The sequence below is a fragment of the Opisthocomus hoazin genome, chromosome Z (assembly GCF_030867145.1).
Source record: "Opisthocomus hoazin isolate bOpiHoa1 chromosome Z, bOpiHoa1.hap1, whole genome shotgun sequence".
In the NCBI taxonomy this organism is placed as follows: Eukaryota; Metazoa; Chordata; class Aves; order Opisthocomiformes; family Opisthocomidae; genus Opisthocomus; species Opisthocomus hoazin.
The window spans coordinates 7,804,248-7,828,052 of NC_134454.1; the positions used below are offsets into that span (position 1 = coordinate 7,804,248).

Consider the following 23,805-nt stretch of genomic DNA (forward strand, 5'->3'; position numbering starts at 1 on the left):
TTGTACTTAAAAGACAGCAGATCTAAAATTGTTAACCACTGTCTCCTGAAAAAGAATTTTTGTTTGTTTGTTTTTTTGGTTTCATTTTGCAAATTATTTTTCCAGTGCTGTTGAAACTGGTTAGTTGTCACTCCTCACTCACTCAGTCCTGTGATGAGTTGCCTGTCACAGTGCTGGAATTAAGAATTTTGCCCAGCATATTTTATATAAAGCACAGTGGAGTAAGTAGGTGGATAATCCTGATTCCTAGCACCAAAGCATCAAGTTGGCTTTTATACTTTAATTTTTTTTTTTTTTACATAACAGAAAAACTTAGAGGAGTGTCATTTTTATGTATTCAGTACATTTAGAATCCGATTTCAGCAGATGAAGGGGCAGTAAAATAATGCATTTTGCAGAAAGTAATGGAACTATCTTAAAGTACAGGTTTATATTTACAAATATTTCCAGAATTTGATCTGCCTGGTGTTTATAATGTATAATGAGAGAGAAGTTAAGAATTCTTCCCAGATGAACTGCCTGGATTGCAGGTAGATTTATCAAGTAAGAACAAGCTCAAGCAAAAGAGTTCAGTGCTACTGTGATACCAGAGGATTAAATTTTATTCTTTATTAAAGTTCTTTAGAGTTTATCTATTGTCTTCAACAGGCATAGGATTTTACAGTGGACCATTACAGAAAGTGAAACTTGATATAAATGGCCTAGAGATAGAATAGGTATAGGTGTCTTCTTTTTTTCCCAAGCATTGAAATTCCTAAAGTTACAAAATTATTTGTTAATCAGCCCAAGAGGCTTTCTGTTGAAAAGTGTACTTTCTGTCTGTCTTTTGTTGTTGTATATTTAGACTCATGTCAGGAATGCCTAGAATACTGAACAAATACTTTTCGTGAGAACTTCTTTTGGAAGTACAATCTCAGTAATTACACGAGATAATGTTGGTTTATGTTTACTGGAAACAAAATATTCCCAACTGATAAAACTGCTTCTCAAAGTAATGCATCGAGTGGAATTTCTTGTCACATTTCTGAAGTTAGCATGGAGTTTTACAGCCTGCACAACAACTTCAATTTGAGTGATCATTAAAACACACGTTAGGTAGCTTTGGGGTTTCTCTTATTTTCTCTTCCAGTGGCTACAGTTCTTTTTCAAAAGGGCAGAGCATCCAAGATGGTGCCATTAAGACCTGGGACAGAGTAAATTCTCAGTTGCATTGGAAGTGACAGGCATGGTCTTCAGCCTGTCAGACTGACTGTCAACATTTGACCATCCAAACCAGCATTCCCATTTGTATTGCTGTGACTGTCCTTTCTAAATGATTCTGAGAATTGACTAGTGAAGAGTTTAGGTTTCCAGGTAGCTTTCTCAGGCCTTCTATGCTTATGGAGACAAGTCTGCTGGATTTGAAAAGTCTTTATCCTCAGACAGTAGCGTTGTTTTTTCTGAAGGTAATGAAACATTATTTTTGAATTACATAAATATTGGGAAGTGAAGCTATTTGGAAGGGTAAAGATTGGATTCCTTTTGCTGTAAATTAGCTGGTCTTCTGGTATACTGTTTCTAAGCTAAATTCCACAAGCAATTGGTAGTGGTACTGTAATATCACCTTTATGAATTCTGTAATGCATTGTTAATGCTCTAGCTTCCCTTTGTAATTGTTTCGTCTGTTTCTTATAAAATAAATATAAAAGTGTAAAACCTTTTGTTACTTTTCCTCAAAATTTTATTTTAAGATGGAGGAATTGGAACAAACATAGATTGTATGACTTATTTATGAAGAAGTGAACAGAAAGGATAATTTTGTACTTAATATTTTTGTAGGTATAAGCCTATGCAGAAAGTGGATGGAGTTGCAGATGGCTTCACAGGAAGTGGTCAACAGACAGGCACATCTGTTGAACAAACCGTAATTGCCCAAAGTCAACATCATCAACAGTTTTTAGGTATGAAAGCAGTTTTTATACTGCTGTATAAATAAGTAAGATGAACTTTATTGTCACTGTGATTATCAAGTCACACAGAGCAGTTGCTTCTAAAGTTGTCATGCCCTCTTTAAAATTCTTACAACAGAACAAAAAAGGCACTTAAATTACATGTTCTGTGTTGTGAGCTTTATGTAATATTTAATATGCATCATATAAGCATAAAAGGAAAAAAAATGCAAATTCTGTATTTCTGTGATGTATTTAAATCACAATGCAGTTGCTGTGCAAAGTTATATTAAACATGCATATTAAAAATTGTGCCATGAAAGTTATTCCCTACATGTGCATTACAGTGCATTTTATTTCATAAAAGTGAGGATAGTGGTGTTGCGTTACTGTTGCAGGTTAGCCATCCACTGGGCTGTTTTGAAAGTGTGGTGTGTAGTGTTGTAAGTGGAAAGAGCCAGATAGTTTCAACTAGAACCCCAAAGTTCGTGTTTAAAAATGTTGACGTTTTGGATTCATTGATCCAGCTAAGCGTGTATTCTCAGTAATGGAAACAAATGGTCATTTAGTTACTTGTTTGTACAGAAAGACTGTTTGGCTGCGTTATTGTAGAAGGTGTAGGCTTATTTGGTTGGGATTTTCAACTACCAAATCATGCGGCCTAATTTCGCTGTTACTGAAATCATTTGGAACATAAGAGTAGCATTAAAATATTTTGAATCTTCCTTTCCAGATACCTTCCAGTCCAGCGTTTTTCTCTATATCAGCTTATCTCTTGGAAACATTTGTGACAAACAGTAAAAGCACACATTTACTCTACTTGAAAGTGTAGTAAATTTAAAATAAAAAATCTATATTGAGTCTACTAAGCCCCATCATACCCGGCTACATAGAATTTCTTCAGTTGAATGAGAAAAAACTGTTCAAGGATTAATCTTTTGTACACTGACATAGATATTTTCCTTCATCCTGTGATATTCTGAGAATGTGTGTGTTAGCTTTTCTGTGTAGGTGTAGTATGTACGTGACATGTTTTTAATGTCTTCAAGTATAATTTATATTTATTTTTGATTAAAAATGCTGGCTGACTTTGTTTACAATTTTAATATACAACAGGTGTGAAAGACTTTTCTCTTGGAACACTGTGACCTTTAGGAATTTATTTCTTTGTACCATCCTTAAACTTTTTGTTAATTATGCTGTAACTGGCACTGTTCACAATAGCTTTCTTTCATTATGTTGTCGTGGAAACAGATGCATCTCGAGTACTTCCAGAGTTTGGAGAAGTTGAAATATCTTCTCTACCAGATGGTACTACCTTTGAGGACATCAAATCACTGCAAAGTCTTTATCGAGAGCACTGTGAGGTATTTTCTATAAACCATTAATTTTTTAAAGTTCATGACTTCTAGTGAAGGTCAGTACAAGACAGTAATGCCAAATATATTGTATTCATGTTAGTGGTATGTGACTTTCCCACAGAATTTTTTGCTTATTGTATTGGAAGGGACGTTAGTAGAAAGATTTCTTGGGAGGGTCCCCTTTACAGGGGAAAAAAGTGAGATATAATAGATACTGAGAATGAAACGTAGTTATGTGTATGTTTTCAGAATGTTAGAGAAACTAGACTTCAGATTGTACATGCAGATCTTTGGTTTAATCAACAGGAAATGTAAATCAGGTTAAATTATAATTTTTTTTAAACATCAAAAGCAGTAACTTTTTTCTCATTTTAAAGACATATTGAGATGTTTAAGCCACATGTGGTATTGAACAATATGTCTTTTAAAATTATTTTTGAAGATGCTTTAAAACATATGCTGAATTATGAATATGAATAAAATGGCAGGTTTCCTTTTTGTTTCCAGTAGCATTAAATATTTTGAGGGGTGAATTCCTCTGATATATTTACATAGGTCATGCTTACTTCTGGAGGATTCCGTGCATGTGCACTTGGTCTTACTCAAGTCTCTGTGCACACCAGTTTATAGTGCTGCATAATTTAGGGATGTCAAAAGTATTAAAACAGATATTATTTATGACTTCAGAAATGTACAATTTGCCTTTACTCTGTTACGTGATGAATGAAAAAAAGCTACAGATGTAGCTGGAGTTGGGAGTGGGGGATAGCTGGATAGAAGATAATATCTACTTCTGTTTTATTTCTCAGGCAATACTGGATGTGGTTGTGAATCTTCAGTTCAGCCTGATAGAAAAATTGTGGCAAACTTTCTGGCGCTATTCTCCCTCTGCTCCACCGGATGGCACTACTATTACTGAGCCAAGGTCAGTGAATGTTTCTCTTCGTTTACTGCTTCTCATGATAATACAATACAAGTGTCAAATAAAAAAAACCGTGCTGGTTTTACCTGCAGAGTAGTAATTTTTTTTATATGCTAATTTTTCAAATTAAATTTATGTTGTCTGACATTTTTGTATGGGCTGGATGTATGCCAAAGTGCAGTCTTGAAACGGTCGTGTCATTCATTTTTTAATTTGCTTGAGCAACTACTCATTAGAAGTGTCTTTTCCCAATATTCTATCCAGTTCGTTTAAGATAAAAGGATCATTCATACCTCTGCGTAATTTATGAGCTGTAGCAGAGCTATGGAAGCATTTTTTTAAATCCATTTCCATGTGAGACAACATATAAAGAAGTTCTGTTGAGTGTAGTTGAGACATCTATGACATCTTTATAAAATAATGTATTTTAACACCCACTGCAGATTTTTACCTGCTGTAAATGCATTATCATTTATTTGTTTGCTACATTTTTTCACACCAGCAATCTGAGTGAAATAGAAAGTCGACTTCCAAAAGCAAAGCTGATTACTCTGTGCAAAAATGAGTCTATTCTGAAATGGATGTGTAACTGTGACCATGTGATGTACCAGGCTTTGGTGGAGATTCTCATTCCTGACGTCCTTAGACCTATTCCTAGTAAGTTGAACACCTGAAGCATTTTGTAAGGTTTTTTTATGCATGCATCTGTGTGGTGGTGGTGTGGTGGTCTTGTGCCTCACAGGGCAGCTTTAGGATTAAGTTTGAAAGTTAGGAAAGTATTGTGTATCATTTATCCTTAATTTGTTGTGTAGGAAGTTATGCTGAGAGTTGATGTATGCTTTGTATTTTAAAAGTAACCGAGGATTTTAGTGCAGTTGGAAGATCTTCAAGATACAGTTTCATATTAGAGATACTTCTTTCTCTGTCTGTTGTATTTTCAGATAAAAATGTTTTCCTTTTACCCTGGCTCTCGACTACCTGATAGACATACGTCCTGTTGCCCTAAGCCAGTGTGCACTAATGTCAGTTACATCTGTTCACTTTAAACATTACATATGACTTTGATTAGTCTGGGAAAAAATGTATATGATCTTTGTGATTCCATTTTTGGACAGTTAGTCTTTTATTCCTTATCAGTGGCTGCTGAAATAAATTTTAATGACTGCTAAGGCAATGAAGAATTAACTCAGAATTTTTTAGTTCACTTTATTGTTCCAGTCTGCTGTTCTTTCTGTCATACATCCTGCATGAAAGAGTCGGTAACTGTCCAGTCATTCAGCCATCACCAGGAGTACTGCTTTCTTTTCAAAGTTAATTTTGCCACAATCCATTGCTGCTCCAGCAGTGTATTTTTATGGCTATTTTTGGTAGCAGATGAGTTTATGTGAAGGAAGTTGAACTCCTTTATAACGCGTTTACTGTCTCACCTATGCTGTGCTAAACATTTTAAAGAAATTGTGTTAGCAACCCACTGTAAACTTCACAACATATCTTTTCCATGAAAAAAACAGTAGTCACTTTATAAAGTTAGATTAATATTTTAAAAAAAATTAGGGCTTTAAGTGACTTTGCAGCTAACGAAGCTATTTTGTCATGCTGTGAACACCTCTTCTGCTATAGTGACTCCAGCAGTAATAAGCACTCCATAAGAATATTTGCAGGTGCCACCTTGCAGAAATGTTTTATTGACTTTTTGCTTGTCAGTGAAATAAAATCAGGTTTTAGCAAATTATGTATGATACAAAGAAATTTTGGAACTGGAAATGTATAAAATATGAAGGTCGGCCATTTGCAAAAGCAGTTTTACGTTTTTTTTTTTTTTTTTAAGGAAAGAGTACGTTCTTGGTAGAGATTGGCATAATTTATCTTCTAATCTATGTAGCAGAATAAAGGAAAAATGTTTTCTCAAATACATACAATTATTGACAACCATTACTTGTATAAATTATTTTGCATTGGTTTATATTTGATGTTCTACATTTCTATCTAATGACAATGCAAGTAGGTAGGAAATTAATTGTAGAGTAATATAGTCTATCACAAGCGAATAGGCAATGATAAAAAACCCCACAAATTTAATTACAACATTTAATAGGTTGAATAAAAACTCTATTCCAAAAGCACATTATTTTCTGAATAAAAAGGTGGCGCAGGTTTGGTTTTTCATCAAACCTGCTTTTCGCCTTACTTTTCACTTCCTTCACCTGCAAAGCCTGGCAGTCTCTAAAGAAGTTTTTATATGATAGCTCCTTAGCTTATGGTGTCTTCCTGCCTTCGTAAGATGCACTGGGCATCCTACTAGTACAGGGTTTCAAGAAAGTGGGACACAATAATTTATGATCACAAAATATTGATAACTACGGGCATCAGGTCCTTTCTGTACTATTTCTTTCTTTATAGAGTTATGAGTCATATTTGAATAATTGACACCTACTGTGTTTAACATTCCTGGTTTTGGGATGATTAGCAGACTTCTTGATGCAAACACATCATCTGGTTTCAGGACAAATTCATCCCAAGAGACTTCTGCCTCTGTTTTGTGAACAGTCCAGTGGTTTTCTGCTCAGAAGTCCATTCACTGAGCTACCTTTGGAAGACAGCTAATGTATTTTCTTATTTTTATCTTTAGGACCAGCTAACTAAATGGCTTTTTCTAGTCATCTTTCCTGTAATGATGGTCCATACAAGTTCTCTCTTTGCTGTTAAATATTTTAAATAATACTAGGTTTTTAACTCCTGTTTTGAATTAAAATATCTTCAGCCATTACAAGGGACCAAGAGGAAGGTTTAAAGTTATGCTTAATGGTTGACTGTGACAATAATGGAGCTGGGTGAAGTAGGAAAATTCATCATTTTCTGTGAGAAAATAGCAGTTTATAGGAAAGTTTTGATTCTGTAGAGGAAAGGGGACTGTAAATGCTTCATCAAAGGTATGTTTATGATTTTTTTTCCTGAATAAATGGAAAGATATCAACTGCAGCTGCTGAAAATAGGAAAACATATTAATTTGGTAAATGCTTGAAATAAGCATATTATTTTTTAAGGTTTATCTTTTTTCATGCATAGGTTTTCAGTGTTTTTCTTTTTGAAGAGTCCCACTGTGCTACTTAGCTGTGTGATACATATTACTGGAGTAGAGAAAAAACGACCGTTGAGGAAAAAATTGTTTAGTTTTTAACCTCTATATTACATTTGTAAGCTGAAATGTTTAGCACCCACAGAATGAATGAAGAATTGCTGTGTATAAAAATGCAAAATTCCTTTTCCTAGGAAAAGTGAAATGCTGTCCATCTGAGTCAGGAATAAAGGCCATAATTATCTGATGTCTTTGGCAGTAGACCAGAGCTGTTATGCTTTAGAATGGACTTTTTGCACCTTCATAAGTGGCAGAATGAACAGTAACAAACTTGCCTGTGAATTAGTTTGTCATTAGTGGAGAATTTATGCTAAATGTATTTTCATACCATTTTACACAATTCTAGGCAGACAAAAATTTGAAGTACTGGGAAGACTTGTAAAGTCTTGTTTTTATGAGATTTGCAAGTTAGAGGGTTTTCAGCTAAGAACTCATGCTTTTTAGGTGCTTATCCAAATCAAACTTTCTAGTGGTAACTGCCATTGCAACATCATTTACTGTGTGTCTAGTAACATTTAACTAGCTCAGGCCAGTTACTTTGCACCATACTCATCATGTAATTCTTTGAAAGGGTTTTCTTGTTTTTCTATGCCAGCCAGATGAACTTGAAAGAAGGCTTTGAGGATTTAGGTACTTAAGGTTTTGGTAATGGCTAGATGTGTACTTAAGGATGGAGTATGAGAAAAATTCTGTGTTTCATATGGTATCTCCAAAGCCCATTAGAAATTCTTGATTGTTTTATACAATACCGATGTTTGATTTATCTACTTCAGCTGTTTGTTTTCTTCTGAACTTCAGAATTCCTTTCATTTGCTCCTCTTTCTTCCTAATTAAAGGTCTTTCTTAATGTCTTAGCTGCTTTTCCATATTTATTTGTAAAGGAAATCAGCACTAGAGTGATGCAAATAATTTTGTAATATGTAGTTGAGTGAAAGAGAGTAATAAGCAAATTCAAAGTGAAAAAGCGGTAATATTTTCCTTAAATGTCGAAGTATCATCATACAGTATTTATGTTATTCCTTCCACTTTGCATTTTCTTGTTCTATAGGAAAGAAAATGTGAGTGAATACATAGTTAATTAGTAAGTGCATAGAAATAATTTACAAAGCAGCACAAGTGAGCTAGGTGATTGACAGGATTGAAGAAAAAAGCTTGTTTTTCATGTGGAAACCTCAAGGGGGGAAAAATCTGTTACCATAGAGTGTTCAGCTAATACAGATACTTTGTATGATCAAATGCTGTTCAGCTAAGCATCCAAATGTGTGGTCAGTTATATAAATTACTCATATGGATTCTACTGCTTATCACTGCAAATTTGAAGACATGAAAAAGCTGTCATGAAGAATAAATTTTTTTTGTATTTTAGTACATTTACTTTGCTACTAGAAAGCTGTATTTAAAAAGTGGTCATCAATAATTCAAATGGTAAAAGAGCATTTCTCAAAGACATGTTCTACTGGCATTCATTTCTTACTGTACCATGGTATTCAACCTTATAAACAGAATCCAGTCACTCTTTACTTGGACTGTTTCTTCTCACATGTAGCTAAAATAGTTTGAAAATAACTGTGATTCCTTCTTTGTATTTTTTTCCTCTTCACTTTTGTAGTTGCATTTATTCTCAACTAGTCTTCAGGAATGTGTAGTTTTTTTCTTTTTGTCTCCTTTTTGCAACCATTTGAGTGGATGCTATTATGTGAATGAGCAAGTGGTTGGTATGGGAAAGTGGGGTTTCTACTACTTAGGAGATACAATTTTCTTTTTTCCAGGCCAGTTCCTTGGGAAAATACTTTCTGTCCTCCTCCTTTGAAAAATTAAAACTTACATGATGAGTAGTGCAGGTTGCTGTAAGGGCTTCTTCAATTTCTCTCTAAGTCTCTGTCGGCCACTCAAGCAGTTTGTGGGTGCTATAGTAAAGAAAGAAAAATGCACACAGATTCCACAGCCATTTGAATAATTTCACTTTCTATCAGTGAACCACACTCCTATATTGTGTTTATGGATGTTATCCTTAAACACTGCCTGTTGGATTTTGTTCTTTAAAACTGAAGTAAGGAGCACCATGACATGACTTAAGGTTACTTTGGACTTATTTGAGGAAACTGCAGTATTCCAATAACTGGAATTTTTTCCAGAGTTTTGCTCTTTAAAAGTAGTGCTTAGACGAAATGGAAACTGGAAGTTTGTGATGGAAATTTCCATCACCACCACTGCTGCAATTACTGATGTTGTTCTGTAGAAGTGCCTACAACAATACTGCTGGTCACAAACTTCTTGAAAGATTGTCACGTGAGAAAGTCAAAAGTGCTTATTAAACCAAAACTAAAATCATTACTGCATAATCTATATCTGAATGAGGCATTTTGAACCTAGACTGAACTTGTCTTTCAGTAAGTAAAAGTAGCAGACCTGAATGTTGTGTACAGAAGTACTGAGGATGCAAAACATTTCATGACAGGTACATTGCTTTCTTTTCATTCTGTTTTTATTCTTTAATGCACAGGTGCCTTGACCCAAGCCATTCGCAATTTTGCAAAAAGCCTTGAAGGCTGGCTTTCAAATGCCATGAACAATATTCCACAGAGGATGATACAAACCAAGGTAGACAAAATTGTTGCAGTATTATTCTTGCAATGGCAAACCAAGTGGGCAGTAGTGTCTAAAAAGCCAGTAGCATTTTAACTTTAAGGCTAAATTTCTTGTTTAGCATCAAGCATCAAATAATGAGAGAGAAAGTAACTTAGTTTTGTCAAAAAATTATAAAGATGACATTATTTGATCTGCTACATGGACATAATTCACGTATGAGGACTTACAGAATATTAAAATGAAGGTAAAGACGCAATCTGTAGAATTAATCTACAGATAAAGAGTATAATATTTTTAAATAAATTAATTTCTTCATAGGTTGCCGCTGTAAGTGCCTTTGCCCAGACTCTGCGAAGATACACATCTCTCAATCACCTGGCTCAAGCAGCTCGTGCTGTGCTTCAAAATACTTCTCAAATCAACCAGATGCTCAATGATCTTAACCGTGTTGATTTTGCCAATGTTCAGGTAAAATGTACCTTTAAATAACAGACATTTGAAAAAAAAAAATCATTTCCCTATAACTTTGAACTTTATCATTGCTGTCATTATTCTAACAAGCAAGTGAAGTGAGAACATTTTGCTGATTCATGTATGCAGTGATTCAGTCCAAACGTGAGAGCTTTCACTTTAGTAAAGCAAGAGCTCAGAACTGTTGTCTGTTTCCATTTACTGTACTGAAGTGCACACATTCTTCCAACTTCTATGCAAATGTAGAGCAAATGCGTTTCTAGAATGGGTACCATGAATGATGTCTTAGTAATAACATAAATGATATTTTAGAATTATATGTCAGATAGTAGTGCAGCTTCTGAATGTCTCCAAAAGCTACTAAATGCACATTGTTTTTAGTAGAGGCTGTTTTACTATTTCAAGGACAAAACCATTATATACTTTATCTAAGTACCTATGCTTAAATTTACAAGATCTCCTGAGTAACTGGTTAGATTAGTACAGATTACAACTGCTTTTCAGTTAGTTGTAGAATGTAAGTTTATATTTTCACTAAGCTTAATTTCTCCACGTGTTTCTGCTTCTCTGAGGAAATGTATTTTTTTTGCTTTTGCCCGGCAAATTGAAGTGTTCCAGACTACTGGTACTTGAATGTTTGTCTCTTTTCCTTGTGAATGAGTGTTTTAACTTACTTGTTAATAACCTTAACAAAAGTCAATCAAGAGTACTTGACCAAAGATACAGCTTATTAAGTATTGTAATATGTTAACGTGGATACAGAGTCTGTGAATGAGGTATGAACTTAGCACATGACAGCTAGAGTTTCAGGACATGGCTTGCGGTTAGTGAGTCTTCATTTTGTCTCTTTGTTTCTGAATTGACCAGCTAGCGTTATTTAAACTTGGTAACATTGACTGAATTGTGTATTGTTGTATGCAGAATGTGTTTCTCTATTTGCATGCAGTTTATGTTGTACTTTTAAGTAATGTGTAATCTATTGACTGCTTACAGTCAGCAAACAAAACAATCCTTGTTTATATACAAGGATTGTTTTTCTTTTATAAGATCATATAACAGAAATTGTCTTTCAGCTTGACTCCTTCAAAACGAAAGGAACCTTGCACTTGATTTCTTGCCACTTCTTTTATTTCTTTAGACCCCCATTTAACTATTCTTCCTGCTTGCGCTGCCTGTAGTACCAGAAAAAACTGTCAAGTCCCAAGTATTTCAGTAGAAAAATTACAAATTAGGAAAATAGAAGCCTTTTTTGAAAATAAATGTGGAAAACTACAACATACTTGTGTCATTTCCATTGTTGATTCCCATTTCTTTATCTCATGTCTGCTCTTACGTTATGCTTTTCCCATCCGTTTGGTTTCAACACAACTATGATAGACATAAAAATAAAAACTGCTTCTTAGTTTGTCTAGTAAGTCGGCTTTGTCCTTTTCATCCATTGAATTGCTTAATCTTTGAGAAAGAATTACATTCTATGCATTGGCTTATATATTGTTAATTCAAGAATTGCCATGTGCTGTAACAGGAGCAGGCTTCCTGGGTGTGCCAGTGTGATGACAACATGGTTCAGAGACTGGAAACCGATTTCAAGATGACCCTTCAACAGCAGAGCACTCTGGAGCAGTGGGCTGCCTGGCTGGATAATGTAATGATGCAAGCGTTGAAACCGTATGAAGGAAGACCTAGCTTTCCTAAAGCAGCACGGCAATTTCTGTTAAAATGGTCTTTCTACAGGTAGTATTTAGTAGACTTCTAAAACATTCCAACTATTCCATTATTGGTTGAACTGTTCACTGTAGTAAAGCTGACAGATGTAATATCAAGCAGTGGCTCACTAAGTCATGAAAAGCATGGGATATTTTCAGAAAATTATTGTTGTTAACCTTGAACTCAGTGCTACTTGCAGATCAGCAGGGACTTACATGATCCTTATTTACTTTTTTAAAGGCCATGCACAAATGAATGCAGGTGGAATTTTGTCCTGAGTTAGAAATATAACATGAAATTTTTCAGTTGAATAACTACATAATTACTAAGCCACTATTTTTAGTATTTATTACAACTGTGGAATCTGTTTATTAGATAAGGAAGACAAAGCCTGTTTTTAATGTGTAAAAAGAACATTAAGACAAGCATTCCATGTTAGCTGCTTATTGAAACAGTTATCAGAGTAAACCTCGTTCTTTGAACATGACTTTAGCAAATACTTGCTGAAGGTATCAGAATTTGTCAATACAGTATGTACACACAAGCCTATCTTTTTGTAATTTAAAGTTTCCAAGTTTTAAAATTGTGGCAATTAAAACCTTTGCACTGGCAAGGTGGACACAACAGACAGACACTAGTTAAGCATTAGTTTGTTTAAAATCAAATACTTTTCTTACCACTTCAGTTGTTTGTTTTCCACAAAATTTTCTTTCAAGTTAGGTTTTATACATAGTCAAGTATTGGTAGTTATGCATATATCAAAACAAAGAAGAACTGAAAACAAACCAATCTGGTTATTTCTCATATAAAGTGGTGTCTGATAGTACCTTCAGAGTATGGTTGCCTTTCCTGGACATCTCTTTCTGAAGACATACTGTAAATCAGACATTTGTAGATAACGTTACTTTTGAGAACATTGGTTTTGAGGTGAAATGTCTACATGGATAAGTGTTAAAATGACTATGACATATAATACATAAATATATATATTTTTCTATTTTTGAATAGCTCAATGGTGATTCGAGATTTAACCTTGCGCAGTGCTGCTAGCTTTGGCTCTTTTCATCTGATCCGCTTGCTTTACGATGAATACATGTTTTACTTAGTAGAACATCGTGTTGCTCAGGCAACAGGAGAGACACCTATTGCAGTTATGGGAGAGGTAAGATAATATATAAGAGACTAGATTGATAGATTTAGTGATGAATTTGGGTGTATGTGTTTGCAAATTTTTTAAACGTTTATGTGGAGCTGTAGGATGTTCTGCAATATAACAATAGATGGGGTTACAAATACCCACAACAGTTTTAAACTTGTTTCATTGGTTGGTTGTCAGAGTACTAAAATCACATTGAATTCTAACAACCAATTATTTCCAAATGAGTTTGCTCCCTTACAAATCTGCATACAGATTCATGTGGACAGTTTGAAAAATGTGGATCAACATACAACCTTTTCCAGTTTTTGAGAACTGAATATTTTATATGAAAATAGAAAAAAAAACAGGGCAATAGGAAACTTGTTGCTTACATGCATCTGTTTGTATGTATTTGCACACGTTTTGAATTCCCACACAAATGTTAACAGAAGTGAGCTGAGTACCCCCATTGACTTGAGAAGGATGGCTGACATGCAGAATTTTGGCTTGTACAGCACTGTTCATATACATGTAAAAAAAACAGCACAGACTTACATAGAGGTTTGCAACACAGCTGATTTTCATACATGTGTTTTAAAGATTATTGGTTTAAAAAACAGAACAAGAGTCTCAATTCAAAACTGTTTTGTTTTATACTCATCTCTGGCGTCTGGAAGGCAAAGTTTATCTCATCCCTCTTTTTTCACTAGTTCATCTAACCTTTCATTTTGAGTGGGACGGTGAGGAATGCATGAATTGTCATCAAAGACTTGCACTTCAAAAGTGCTGGAAAACACATATGTTTGAAAATGTGCAGGATAGTTAATGGGACAGATTTGTTGCATTTTTACACTTGGGAGTCACTGTATCATATTCTATGTTACCAATAAATTGCAAGTAATTTTGCAAGTTGATTTGGCATGAGGTATCATTCTTCCCTCAAGATGTATTGGTAGGCTCCTTAGATACTATAAATAGATGCTATACTTTCAAAAAGAACTGGAAATGTCTCAGGTTTGTCAAATGATTTTCTATCATGTGACATGACATGTTTCAGAAAAACTAAGTAACAATGTTTCTGCTTAGTCATCCACCAGTAGTATATTTGCTTAATCTCTGCCTTATATTTGCAGTGAGGTACCACACAAGTGGACAGTTATTACGGTATTGCCGTCTTGACAGACATTGTGTATGTTAGACATGAATGTAGTGCAGGGTCTTCTAAAAAGTTATGTAGGCTGAAGATGGAGATATTATGAGGAAGCAAGTAACCCAAAACTTTTAGAGGTGAGAAGGGCAGAAGTAGTAAATACTCATTAAATGCATGTCTTTTTATGTTTCTGTGTATTCAATGACTGTGGCTGAAATAAATTTAGGAATTCTCAGACCACGGTCTGACAAACACCGTAAGACAGTATAAACTGGTGTTGCAACTGAGAAAAGCATTCTCATTTTTCTCCCTTCCTCATCTCCCAGCTCTGGACACAGGTATTGGCAAAATTCTTCTGAAAAAGACTCGTATCATCTTTTATGGACAGAAATGTATTTATCTAAATAATGTACTCCTTTCATTTGAGATTCATTGATGGTATTTTGCTCTGCCAATTCTTATTTAAGAGAAACTTTCAGGGAGGGAAAGGGAGGAAGGTTCTACATCTAGCTTGTGAGCAACTTTTTTTAAAAGGTCTTTTTTTATATCAGTAAATCGTTTACCAGATTGTAAACTCGTTCTCAGCAGTGCCTTTCCTCTACCTTACAGGTAGATTTGCAACACTGTGACACACCTTCATTTTTGTTTCAGTACAATTAAAGTTGTCTCTGGGAAATTTTTAAAAGAGTTTTTTGTTAAAATATTGGCAGGTCAGAATGGATATCTGTCATAATTTATGGCTTTATACAACACAGAAATAGCTCACTTCAAGCAACAAAAGCCCTGACAATGTAATCTTTAAAAAGTTTGTAGTTCCCCATTCTAATTTTTGAGCGTTTACTTAGTGATAATTGTCTTAATAAGCACAAGACTAGGATGGAATGGAAAATGAATTTCTGTACCGTGGATGTGGCTGTAGCCAAGATCATGTGTTTGAATGCTAGCCTCCAACTAGTGGAGCACCGATCTGCTCCATCACAGATACTCGTAAGTTCACATTTGCTTAAGACTGCGTCCATGTTTTTTTTTTCTTTATTTTGCAGTTTGGTGATATAAATGCTGTGTCCCCTGGAAATATGGATAAAGGTAAGCATTTTAATTTGCCCAGTATATAATTCTGTATAAAGCTAGTGTGTCTCTTTGAGCAAAATAAGTCCTTATGTTTTAAAAATACAGTAAAACAGAATTTAGAGCTGTATCATGCTTTAAAGTGCATATATATGTTATATGGATACAATAAGCTATCTGTGTAATATGCAGCATGTAATAATAACCAGAATATTGTAGGTTTGTTTTAAAATAAGAATATATTTTAAAGATGTTTATTACTGACACAAGAAATAGTCCAATTTTTATGCAGAATGTAGTTGTATCTACAGGACAGAGGAGGGTAACAGCTGTGGGAAGACAGGGGCATGCTTATGTATGTTTATCTGTAGTAAATATTTGGCAAAGTGAAGAAGGCAGAATTGCATGCAAATAGTTGTCAGAACTTGTCAGTGAAGAGGACAGAAAGAAATTAGTTCCTTATAACCTCCATGCTATATTTTGACATACATTCTTATACTGACTAGTTGAGTGATTTGGGGTGACTTGACCCCAGATCACTCCGCTAGTGAGTATAAGAACTTATGTCAAAATTAGGGGTTAAGCCACCCCAGATTTCTTCACCTCAGTTTCCCTATCTGTAACTAGAAGTAATAAGTCTTGTGTTCATCATGTCTGAGATGAGAGCCATTTTGTAATATGAAGTTAATATTGTTTGTTAGAGATTGTTTTTGAGATTGCAATTATTTTTTCCACACTCTATCAACAATGCATAACTCAGGTGATCAAAGCTGAGACTCTGTTTACCCATTTGAGATAATAATTGACTTTTTCCATTAAAATTTTAAATTTTCAGTTTGTGCTTTATCAGATTGCTAGTCTTCCCTGTATTTTTGTATTTCAACTATTATTTGCAAAATAGAGGCCCTTGTATTAGATTTTTTTTTTTCCTTTGTGCTAGTTTCATCGTGGTTTTTTTGTGCAGATGAGGGCAGCGAAGTTGAAAGTGAAATAGATGAGGAGCTGGATGAAAATGGAGAGCCACAAGCCAAGAGAGAGAAAACAGAGCTAAACCAGGCGTTCCAGGTGGGCTGCATGCAGCCAGTGCTTGAGAGTGGAGTACAGCAGAACCTCCTCAACCCAATTCATAACGAGCACATTGTTGCAACTACTCAGACTATCAGACAATGCAGTGCTACTGGAAATACATACACTGCAGTCTAATATGAAACCTCCCTCTCCTGACACCCACCCCATTGCATTAGCCCTTTGAGTTTAATATGAAAAAAAATAAAGAGAATAATTCCGAAGGTCGACTGTTGTCAAATTTTAGCTGTGCTGAACATTATTTTATTGGAGTTGTTAAATGGAATGGGTGTATGTATTTTGCCAGATCTGTTTAAAAAAAAAAAAAAGGAGATTTTTTGTAAACAGAACCATTTTACATTGGCCGCTCAATATGAAGAGTTTTCTTAGTATCAAATGCAAGGAAGATTTTTGCAAAGCTTAATGTTAATGTTTTTGTCCTCTTATAATAATTTAAATTTTTCATAGTTTTTTAAAAATATTTTAATGTTAATTATTAGTTAAGATGATGATTTCATATAGATAGGTTTTTAATTAGATGCACTTCTGTGAAATATCAAAAGAACTATTTTCTTTGATTTACACTGGAGGCATACTTATTTGACAGCAGATGTATCAAATTTGTTATAAAAGGTGCTTTCCATTGGACAACGAGAAGACACTATTTTGATAAAATTGTGAGCATTCAGGGGGATTTTTTGTAATAATGCTGGAGGGTTGGGAAGATCTCCTAGTTTTTTCTGTGAGCACGAAGCAAGTTTAAATGACAGAATTGTAACAGAATGTGATAATGTGTACGTCACGAACGTACCTAATTAACTGACCATCATGTAAACAATGCAAGCTTCATTTTAAATCAACAGTTCCAGATATTATTTGCATACCAGTTCCTCTCTTCTGAAGACTACTGATTCTATATGTGGGGCCACTGAACAGGTGTTTTTGGCTGTTGAGTGGTTCTGTAGTTGTTAGAAACTGAAGCTGAGAAAGAAGTGACTTGATTATTATTATTAATTTTAAGTGTATGTGCTACTTATGCTGAACTGGACATACAGGAAAACATTCCATTTGGATGACTTTCTTCTATTCCAGGTCTTTTCCTACTAGTGGTTCAATCTGCTGCTCTTAGAAAAGATGATTTATAGAATGCAAGGAATGTAGCAACCTGCATCATTTTCCTTTCAAAAATATTTCCTTGTTGCTAAAGCGGATTTAAATTTTTACAAAAATTAGATAAGGCAGTGTAACTGGCACACCTCACATGTACTTATTCCCAATTGTGTAGAATTTGAATAGGTGGCTAGATGGACCATTGCCATTTAAGAATGTACATCAGGGATCATTGTACCTCGGCTATTACATGGTGCCTTAAACAGAACTGAAACTAAGACTTAGTACGTTTTGTTATTCTTAACTCTTAAATTAATTCAACAAGGTGTGCCTGTCATTTTCAAATTCCCTAAGAAGTAAGGACAGGTTACATAGCCTTCAAAAGAATAAAAGGATTTTTTTATTATTAAATGATTTTAATAGCCCTCTTAGAATAACAATAAGCCTATTTTTTTCTCGTTTCTAGCTGGATTTCACTTTATTACAAATAAAATTTGCTTGGGAATTTGGAAAGCAAAACTAGCTTTAATACCAACTTCAAATGTCAAAATAGATTGACCATAGTCCCAAGCATGATTATATATTTTCTAAACCCTTACCTACTTCTAATTTTAAAAACTAAAAATAAATAAATGAGCAGGTACATAATGCAGTGCATGTTTTCAATTTCTATATTTTGTGGGGGATCAGCCAGATATTACATTTTAATGGTTAAATAATGACTGTTTATAGAGAACATATTAATTGACATTAAACAACTCAAATTTTTCTTCTTAAACATTTCATTCTGCAGACACATGAATTTGCTACACTAAATAGTGAAATTAAATAAGAGAAAAAGCCAAATAGTGAAGGAGAGCACAAAAAGATCAACTTTACAGAAAAGACTGTGTAAGAAAATTAGGGGTTATTTTGGTTTATCTGGTTGTGTCTGAAAATGACTTTAAAGTCATACATACCAAATGGGAGAAGAGCATGTAAAATTAACAGCATATTTATAGCAAACGAGTTTGTTGCTAGAGTCTTCATATGCTGCAAATACAGCTGCGCATCAACTAAAATGTCCTAACATTATTGGTGTACAAAATTAAATTTTAATTCCTTTACAGAATTGGGAGGTGAACCCATCCTGCTCATTCTAGGTAGGCATAATTCCTACTAATGTCAGTAGATGGCTTTTGCCTCAGTAAAAAGTGAAAGTGAGGTTTTTTTTCATTATTTCTAAACTCATAAATGCACTGAATCTCATTATAGATTTTGTTCTCACATATATCACTCAGTGTGTCCTGATTTTTCCTTAGAAATCAGCACATCTGTACCCTTCACCAAAAATTCTAAAACTAAGCTGTGATAAATATTTACTCCCCTTCATTGTGCATTATAAGATGTTTACAAGTAAAATAAAGTGAAATAATTCAACATTTTTTTTCATTTTCAGCTTTTTTTAATACTGTAGTACTTGTTTCAGTTTTTGTGTTGATGGACCTTTAATGGGTTTTTTTGTTATTGTCCTTTCTTGTTTTAATGTTGGATTTGTTGTTGCTGAGAAAAGAGTACGATTGTAATAGGTAAATCTAGATTGCTAAAAAAGGTGGGACCTGAATATCTTTCATTATTTAGCTCCCCACTCCACTCAGTTATTCACTGTTCACAAAGTGCAAAACACAACCGAACAAAAATCTGAATACAAAAATGGAATGTATTTCATAGCTTCTAAAAACAGTGAGTTATCGAAACGAATTGGAACTATCGCTGGTTCAGAAAACTGAATGGAGTCTGTATTCCTATGTTTAAATTCTAAAGATGCTACCAGATTTTTTTAGAACTGTGTTACTGTAAGCTGTGTTGTACACTTACAGGTTTGGGGATCTTCTGCGTTGTTTTTATATTTACTGAAATTTTAATCAAACACTTAGATAAAACATTTTGCACACTGGCTATTTAATAGTTGGGTTTTAGTAATCATTAAACTACAGAGATACGAATACCTCAGTCTATATTCTATAATGTGTAGCATGCGGTTGCATTGCCACACCAGCTCTGAAGTCTGTTGTTTGTACTCTGGAGAGGTGTAGCATGTATCCACAGGGTAGACATTATGAGAGTTGACGTGGTTTATATCTTTTATGTAATCATGACATGGAATCCAAAATAATTATTTTAGAGACATTTCCCCTGTTATCACAGATAGCGCAGTGAACAGTGTGGGGGAATGGGTATTGTTCAAAACACAGGGCCCAATTTTCAAAAGTTTTATTAAAATTTGTTGGTACATTTTCATCTTTCTCTTGATAAATCAGTTTTAAAGCTTTTTTTTGTTTTGTTTTCAGTTGTTATTTCTGTGTTTTGCTCTTGTACTGTAGCATGCTCTAAGCACCTTCTTTTTAAAAAAGTTCCATAAAAATTTGGAAAATAGACTTTAAATTATTTACTTATAAAATGATGATTTACAGCATTACTACCTTTAGTTCAAAAATAAGAAAATAGGTAACATTCTGTCATTCAGGAATGTATAGGTCTATATACAAATTTAATTTCAAGCGAGGTATTTTTAAATATCTGAACCACTTCTTTTTTTTCACCTTGTTTTCCCTGTGAGAAATGATCTGATATCGTTGTGATTCTCACCAATTGACATCTGCACTGTTTAGAAAACAATTTGTATTAGAGATGCACTGCAATCCAATTTAATTCAGAATGTTTTTACAAAACAAAAGCAACCATTGAGAGCCATAAAAGTGCTGACAAAAAATGGATTTATGAGTAATACAACTATAGAACAATAATTTCAGAATTTAAAACATTCAAGAGAGCAGTATGAATTTCTGAAAATTGGGCCCTTGTCTCTCTAATAGGACATCCTCTGTATATGGTTTAAAACAAATCAATAAATGGAATTCTAGTATCTCTGCTAATTTGTTTAGTGATTTAAGACAAACAATAAAAACTGGAATAGAAATATAAACACACAGTGCTTAGTTCTAGTATTAGAAAATTAATTTTATATAATGCCTTGCATTAACCCTTTGAGCATTGTAAGTAACGTGATGGGAACAAAGCTTTTTAGATAATTTAATTAGTCTGTCGAGCATATACTTTGAAATACCTGATAGTGTTGTAGAATTTTTTTTAATGATGTCTAAAGTAAATACTTGCATACTACACGGGAATGGTTTTGTTATAGGAGGCTCAATACATGTAGGCAAAATATTCACTGCCATTGATGTGTACTATGTAATAGAAAACAGTACTTCCTCTTCCTTGTTTTCATAATTGCATAAATTTATAAAGAAAATCAAGCATAAGTTTCTACAGATGTGAAGTTGTCTACTTTAAGATACCTTTAGAAGATAAAGGTTTAAAAACTATATTCAGACTATTTTAAAAATTTCTTGGGGTAGGTTAGTATTGCAATATTCTGGTACCGTAAAAGAATATTTAGGATTAAAAGAAGGCTTAGTGAAGAAGAATAAACTTTGAAGAATATTTGGTATGTTTGCATTGAAATTTTTGGCAGTGTTTTTGATAAACAAGAACAAAAAGTGCATGGTTATATTGAGATTCCTTTTAAAGCTCAGTCACTGCAATCATAACATAGCTAAAGGCTGAAGGTGTTTTATTCATCTGTATCTACAGGGGTACAGTTTGGGTGGCCCTTATAGAATGTCAGAGTTTTAAAAGCAACCAAGAAATTGCACAAGCCTTTTGCCACTTTAAAAAGCCCCTTTGTTCTTACAAACACTGCTTACAAGAACAAGGGAACAAGTGTAATAGCAAGTAGGATTCTTTGAACTTACAGATAGAAACACCACCTTACTAAGTGAGAGTAGAATACATTTTCTACCGGTTTCTTGCAATATCAATCAGTCAGCAAACACCAAGTGCAGCTGTACTTACTTAAGTCTAACTGAGGGCAAAAAAAAAAGGGGGATCTCATTTTAATTTATTTAATGGAATTACGTCAGTAGTATAGTGCAAGTAAGTTGTAAACATTTTTAGTTAATGCAAATTCCTGCAGAATTAATTAACATAAATGCAATACTCAAAGGGTTTTAACAACTTTTTTTATTCATAATTTACTGTAAATGCTTCTGAGTTTGCATGCCTTGATCATTGCTGCTAGTGATTTTATGTGCCAGTAGACCTGAGTTTAATTTACCAGTTTAACTAAGAAATAGTAAAAGCCACTTACAAAGTGACTGCCGAGTGTTTGTTTGAAGTAAAATATGCCTTAGTTTGAAAATTATAATTTTAACTCTTGTTTTATTCTGTTGGGTTTTTTTCCTGTTGGAAAAACAAATTAGCATTTTGGGATTGGAAGCCCTGAGTAGTTAAATATTTGGTAAGAATTGTTTATGTAGATTGCTCATTAAGGCTGAAATTCACTGTAGAAAAGAAGGCCCAGAACAAGCCTATGAGCATCAAATGAGCCTCACTTAAATCTAAATCAGGAAAATGTTCTTTGTATGTTCTTAAGCACTTTCTTGACTATGGTGCAAACATCTTACAGGAGTTTTCAGTTCTGGATGAATTTTACTCTGAAATAATAAAAGTCTTTGTAAGAGGAATTTAGACTTCGGAGGAACAACATCGCATGGATTGGTACTTAAGAGGAACTCGGTTCAATTCTTTTTGACTTACTGATACCAGCAAGAGCTTTTTACACAAAGAATACTTAAAGGGTTCCCCAAGTAAAGTTTCCTTCAATGCAGTATTAAAGTGATTGCCTTGTATTTAAACATTAAATATCCATCTTAAAGAAACCCAATTAAGCAACTTAAAATATAATAGGAAAATACCACTTTGTACCAAAGCAAGTTGCCCATCTCCACTCATCTTCACTGAAAATTTGGATTTACAGTTAATAACCAATGAGGCTGTTAAAGAAACTTTGAGTGCCTTTCAAAAACTTGGAAAATTGTGCCTGAGGTGGTAAACTTTAATTAGGTTAATTCTAGAGCTACCAATCAGTAATTTTATCATCACTCAGGGCTTTCGTACCTTCTAGGAGATTTCCTTTGTTGCATTTATTTTATACTGTAATTTTTTTTTAAGTGCCATCATTTAAATTTCACTTAGTAAGTGGCAGATTACATTATTCAGTCCCACAGCACAGAAACATCACAACACTAGGACATATTCAAACTTTTATTTTCCAGTTGACAATATATTATGTAAATGAGGTAAGCAACTTTTTGTAGATTGTATGTGTGAGATAATGTAATGTTCTTTTCCAGTTTTTGGACTACAGTTGAATATACTTTTTAATTATTTAAAGAAGACATCTTTACAGAATAACGTGATGGTTTTTTTGTATAATGTATTTGATTTTGTAAATACGTATTTCCTGATGTGATTTTTGTGAGAAATGCTAAATCTTTTAGTATATCATGTCCTCTCAAAACTGGCAGGAGCTAAATAATAGTTTGTGGGCAATTTGTATTGTGTACTGTACAATAACTGGGGAACTTTTATAATTATAAAAATATATATTAACTTTTAGTGTGTTGTTTAAAAAAATGACTGGAACATACTAAAGACAGTAGGATTTTTCTGAATATTTCAGACTTGAACTCAGGCTAGCTTTCTTGTGTTTTTCAAAACGAAATTGTGTCTTGTCTTTTAAAATCAATAAATTTGTTTTCTTGTTACAAACATATCTGAATTGCTTCAGTTTGTATATAGCCAGATATTTTGGATTGTGGTATTACTGATTTTAAAATTAAAATTATTTGAAGTTAGGCCTTTTAAATAAGACTGCAATTTTTTATTTAGCAGCAACAGAACTAAGTAACGAATGTGTCTCAGACTGCAAAATAAACTAGTATTTTGGTGTGTCAGTTCAATTAAGTAGCTGTTACATTCCCAGTAAATGCGGTTAGTAATATAAATTTCAGTATTAACAGTAATTTCCTATTAGAGATTTAGCTAGTTAACAGCTGTCAGTGAGGGGGCATGCAGACTTTGGCTTCCAGGAATTAGTGGTGTCAGTTCATTACCAGCAGAACTTACTTCTGCAAGTTTTGCTCTAAATATTCTGCAATGTGGTAATAAATTGGATGTTTTGGCAGTTTCACAAAACATAGACAAAGGCCTAATCTTATCAGGTCGTGTATCTTACAGGTCTCTAGTACGTGTTGCAGGCACTGTTTCACATAAA

General features: G+C 33.9%; 1 protein-coding gene across 5 annotated transcripts in view; it reads left to right on the forward strand.

The window, feature by feature from the left end:
* Window positions 1-23,302, forward strand: part of RFX3 (regulatory factor X3) — a 147,001-nt gene extending 123,699 nt beyond the window's left edge. For 4 of the 5 annotated variants that reach the window (XM_075410679.1, XM_075410677.1, XM_075410678.1 and 1 more), the window contains 10 exons: window positions 1,819-1,940; window positions 3,183-3,295; window positions 4,099-4,214; window positions 4,714-4,868; window positions 9,851-9,948; window positions 10,255-10,404; window positions 11,933-12,141; window positions 13,123-13,276; window positions 15,446-15,488; window positions 16,435-23,302. In XM_075410679.1, the coding sequence (XP_075266794.1) occupies window positions 1,819-1,940; window positions 3,183-3,295; window positions 4,099-4,214; window positions 4,714-4,868; window positions 9,851-9,948; window positions 10,255-10,404; window positions 11,933-12,141; window positions 13,123-13,276; window positions 15,446-15,488; window positions 16,435-16,673 (1,399 nt within the window). In that variant the 3' untranslated portion in view covers window positions 16,674-23,302. The remainder of the gene's footprint in view (window positions 1-1,818; window positions 1,941-3,182; window positions 3,296-4,098; window positions 4,215-4,713; window positions 4,869-9,850; window positions 9,949-10,254; window positions 10,405-11,932; window positions 12,142-13,122; window positions 13,277-15,445; window positions 15,489-16,434) is intronic. The other variant, XM_075410681.1, reaches the window with a different exon arrangement.
* The last annotated feature ends 503 nt before the right edge of the window (window positions 23,303-23,805 follow it).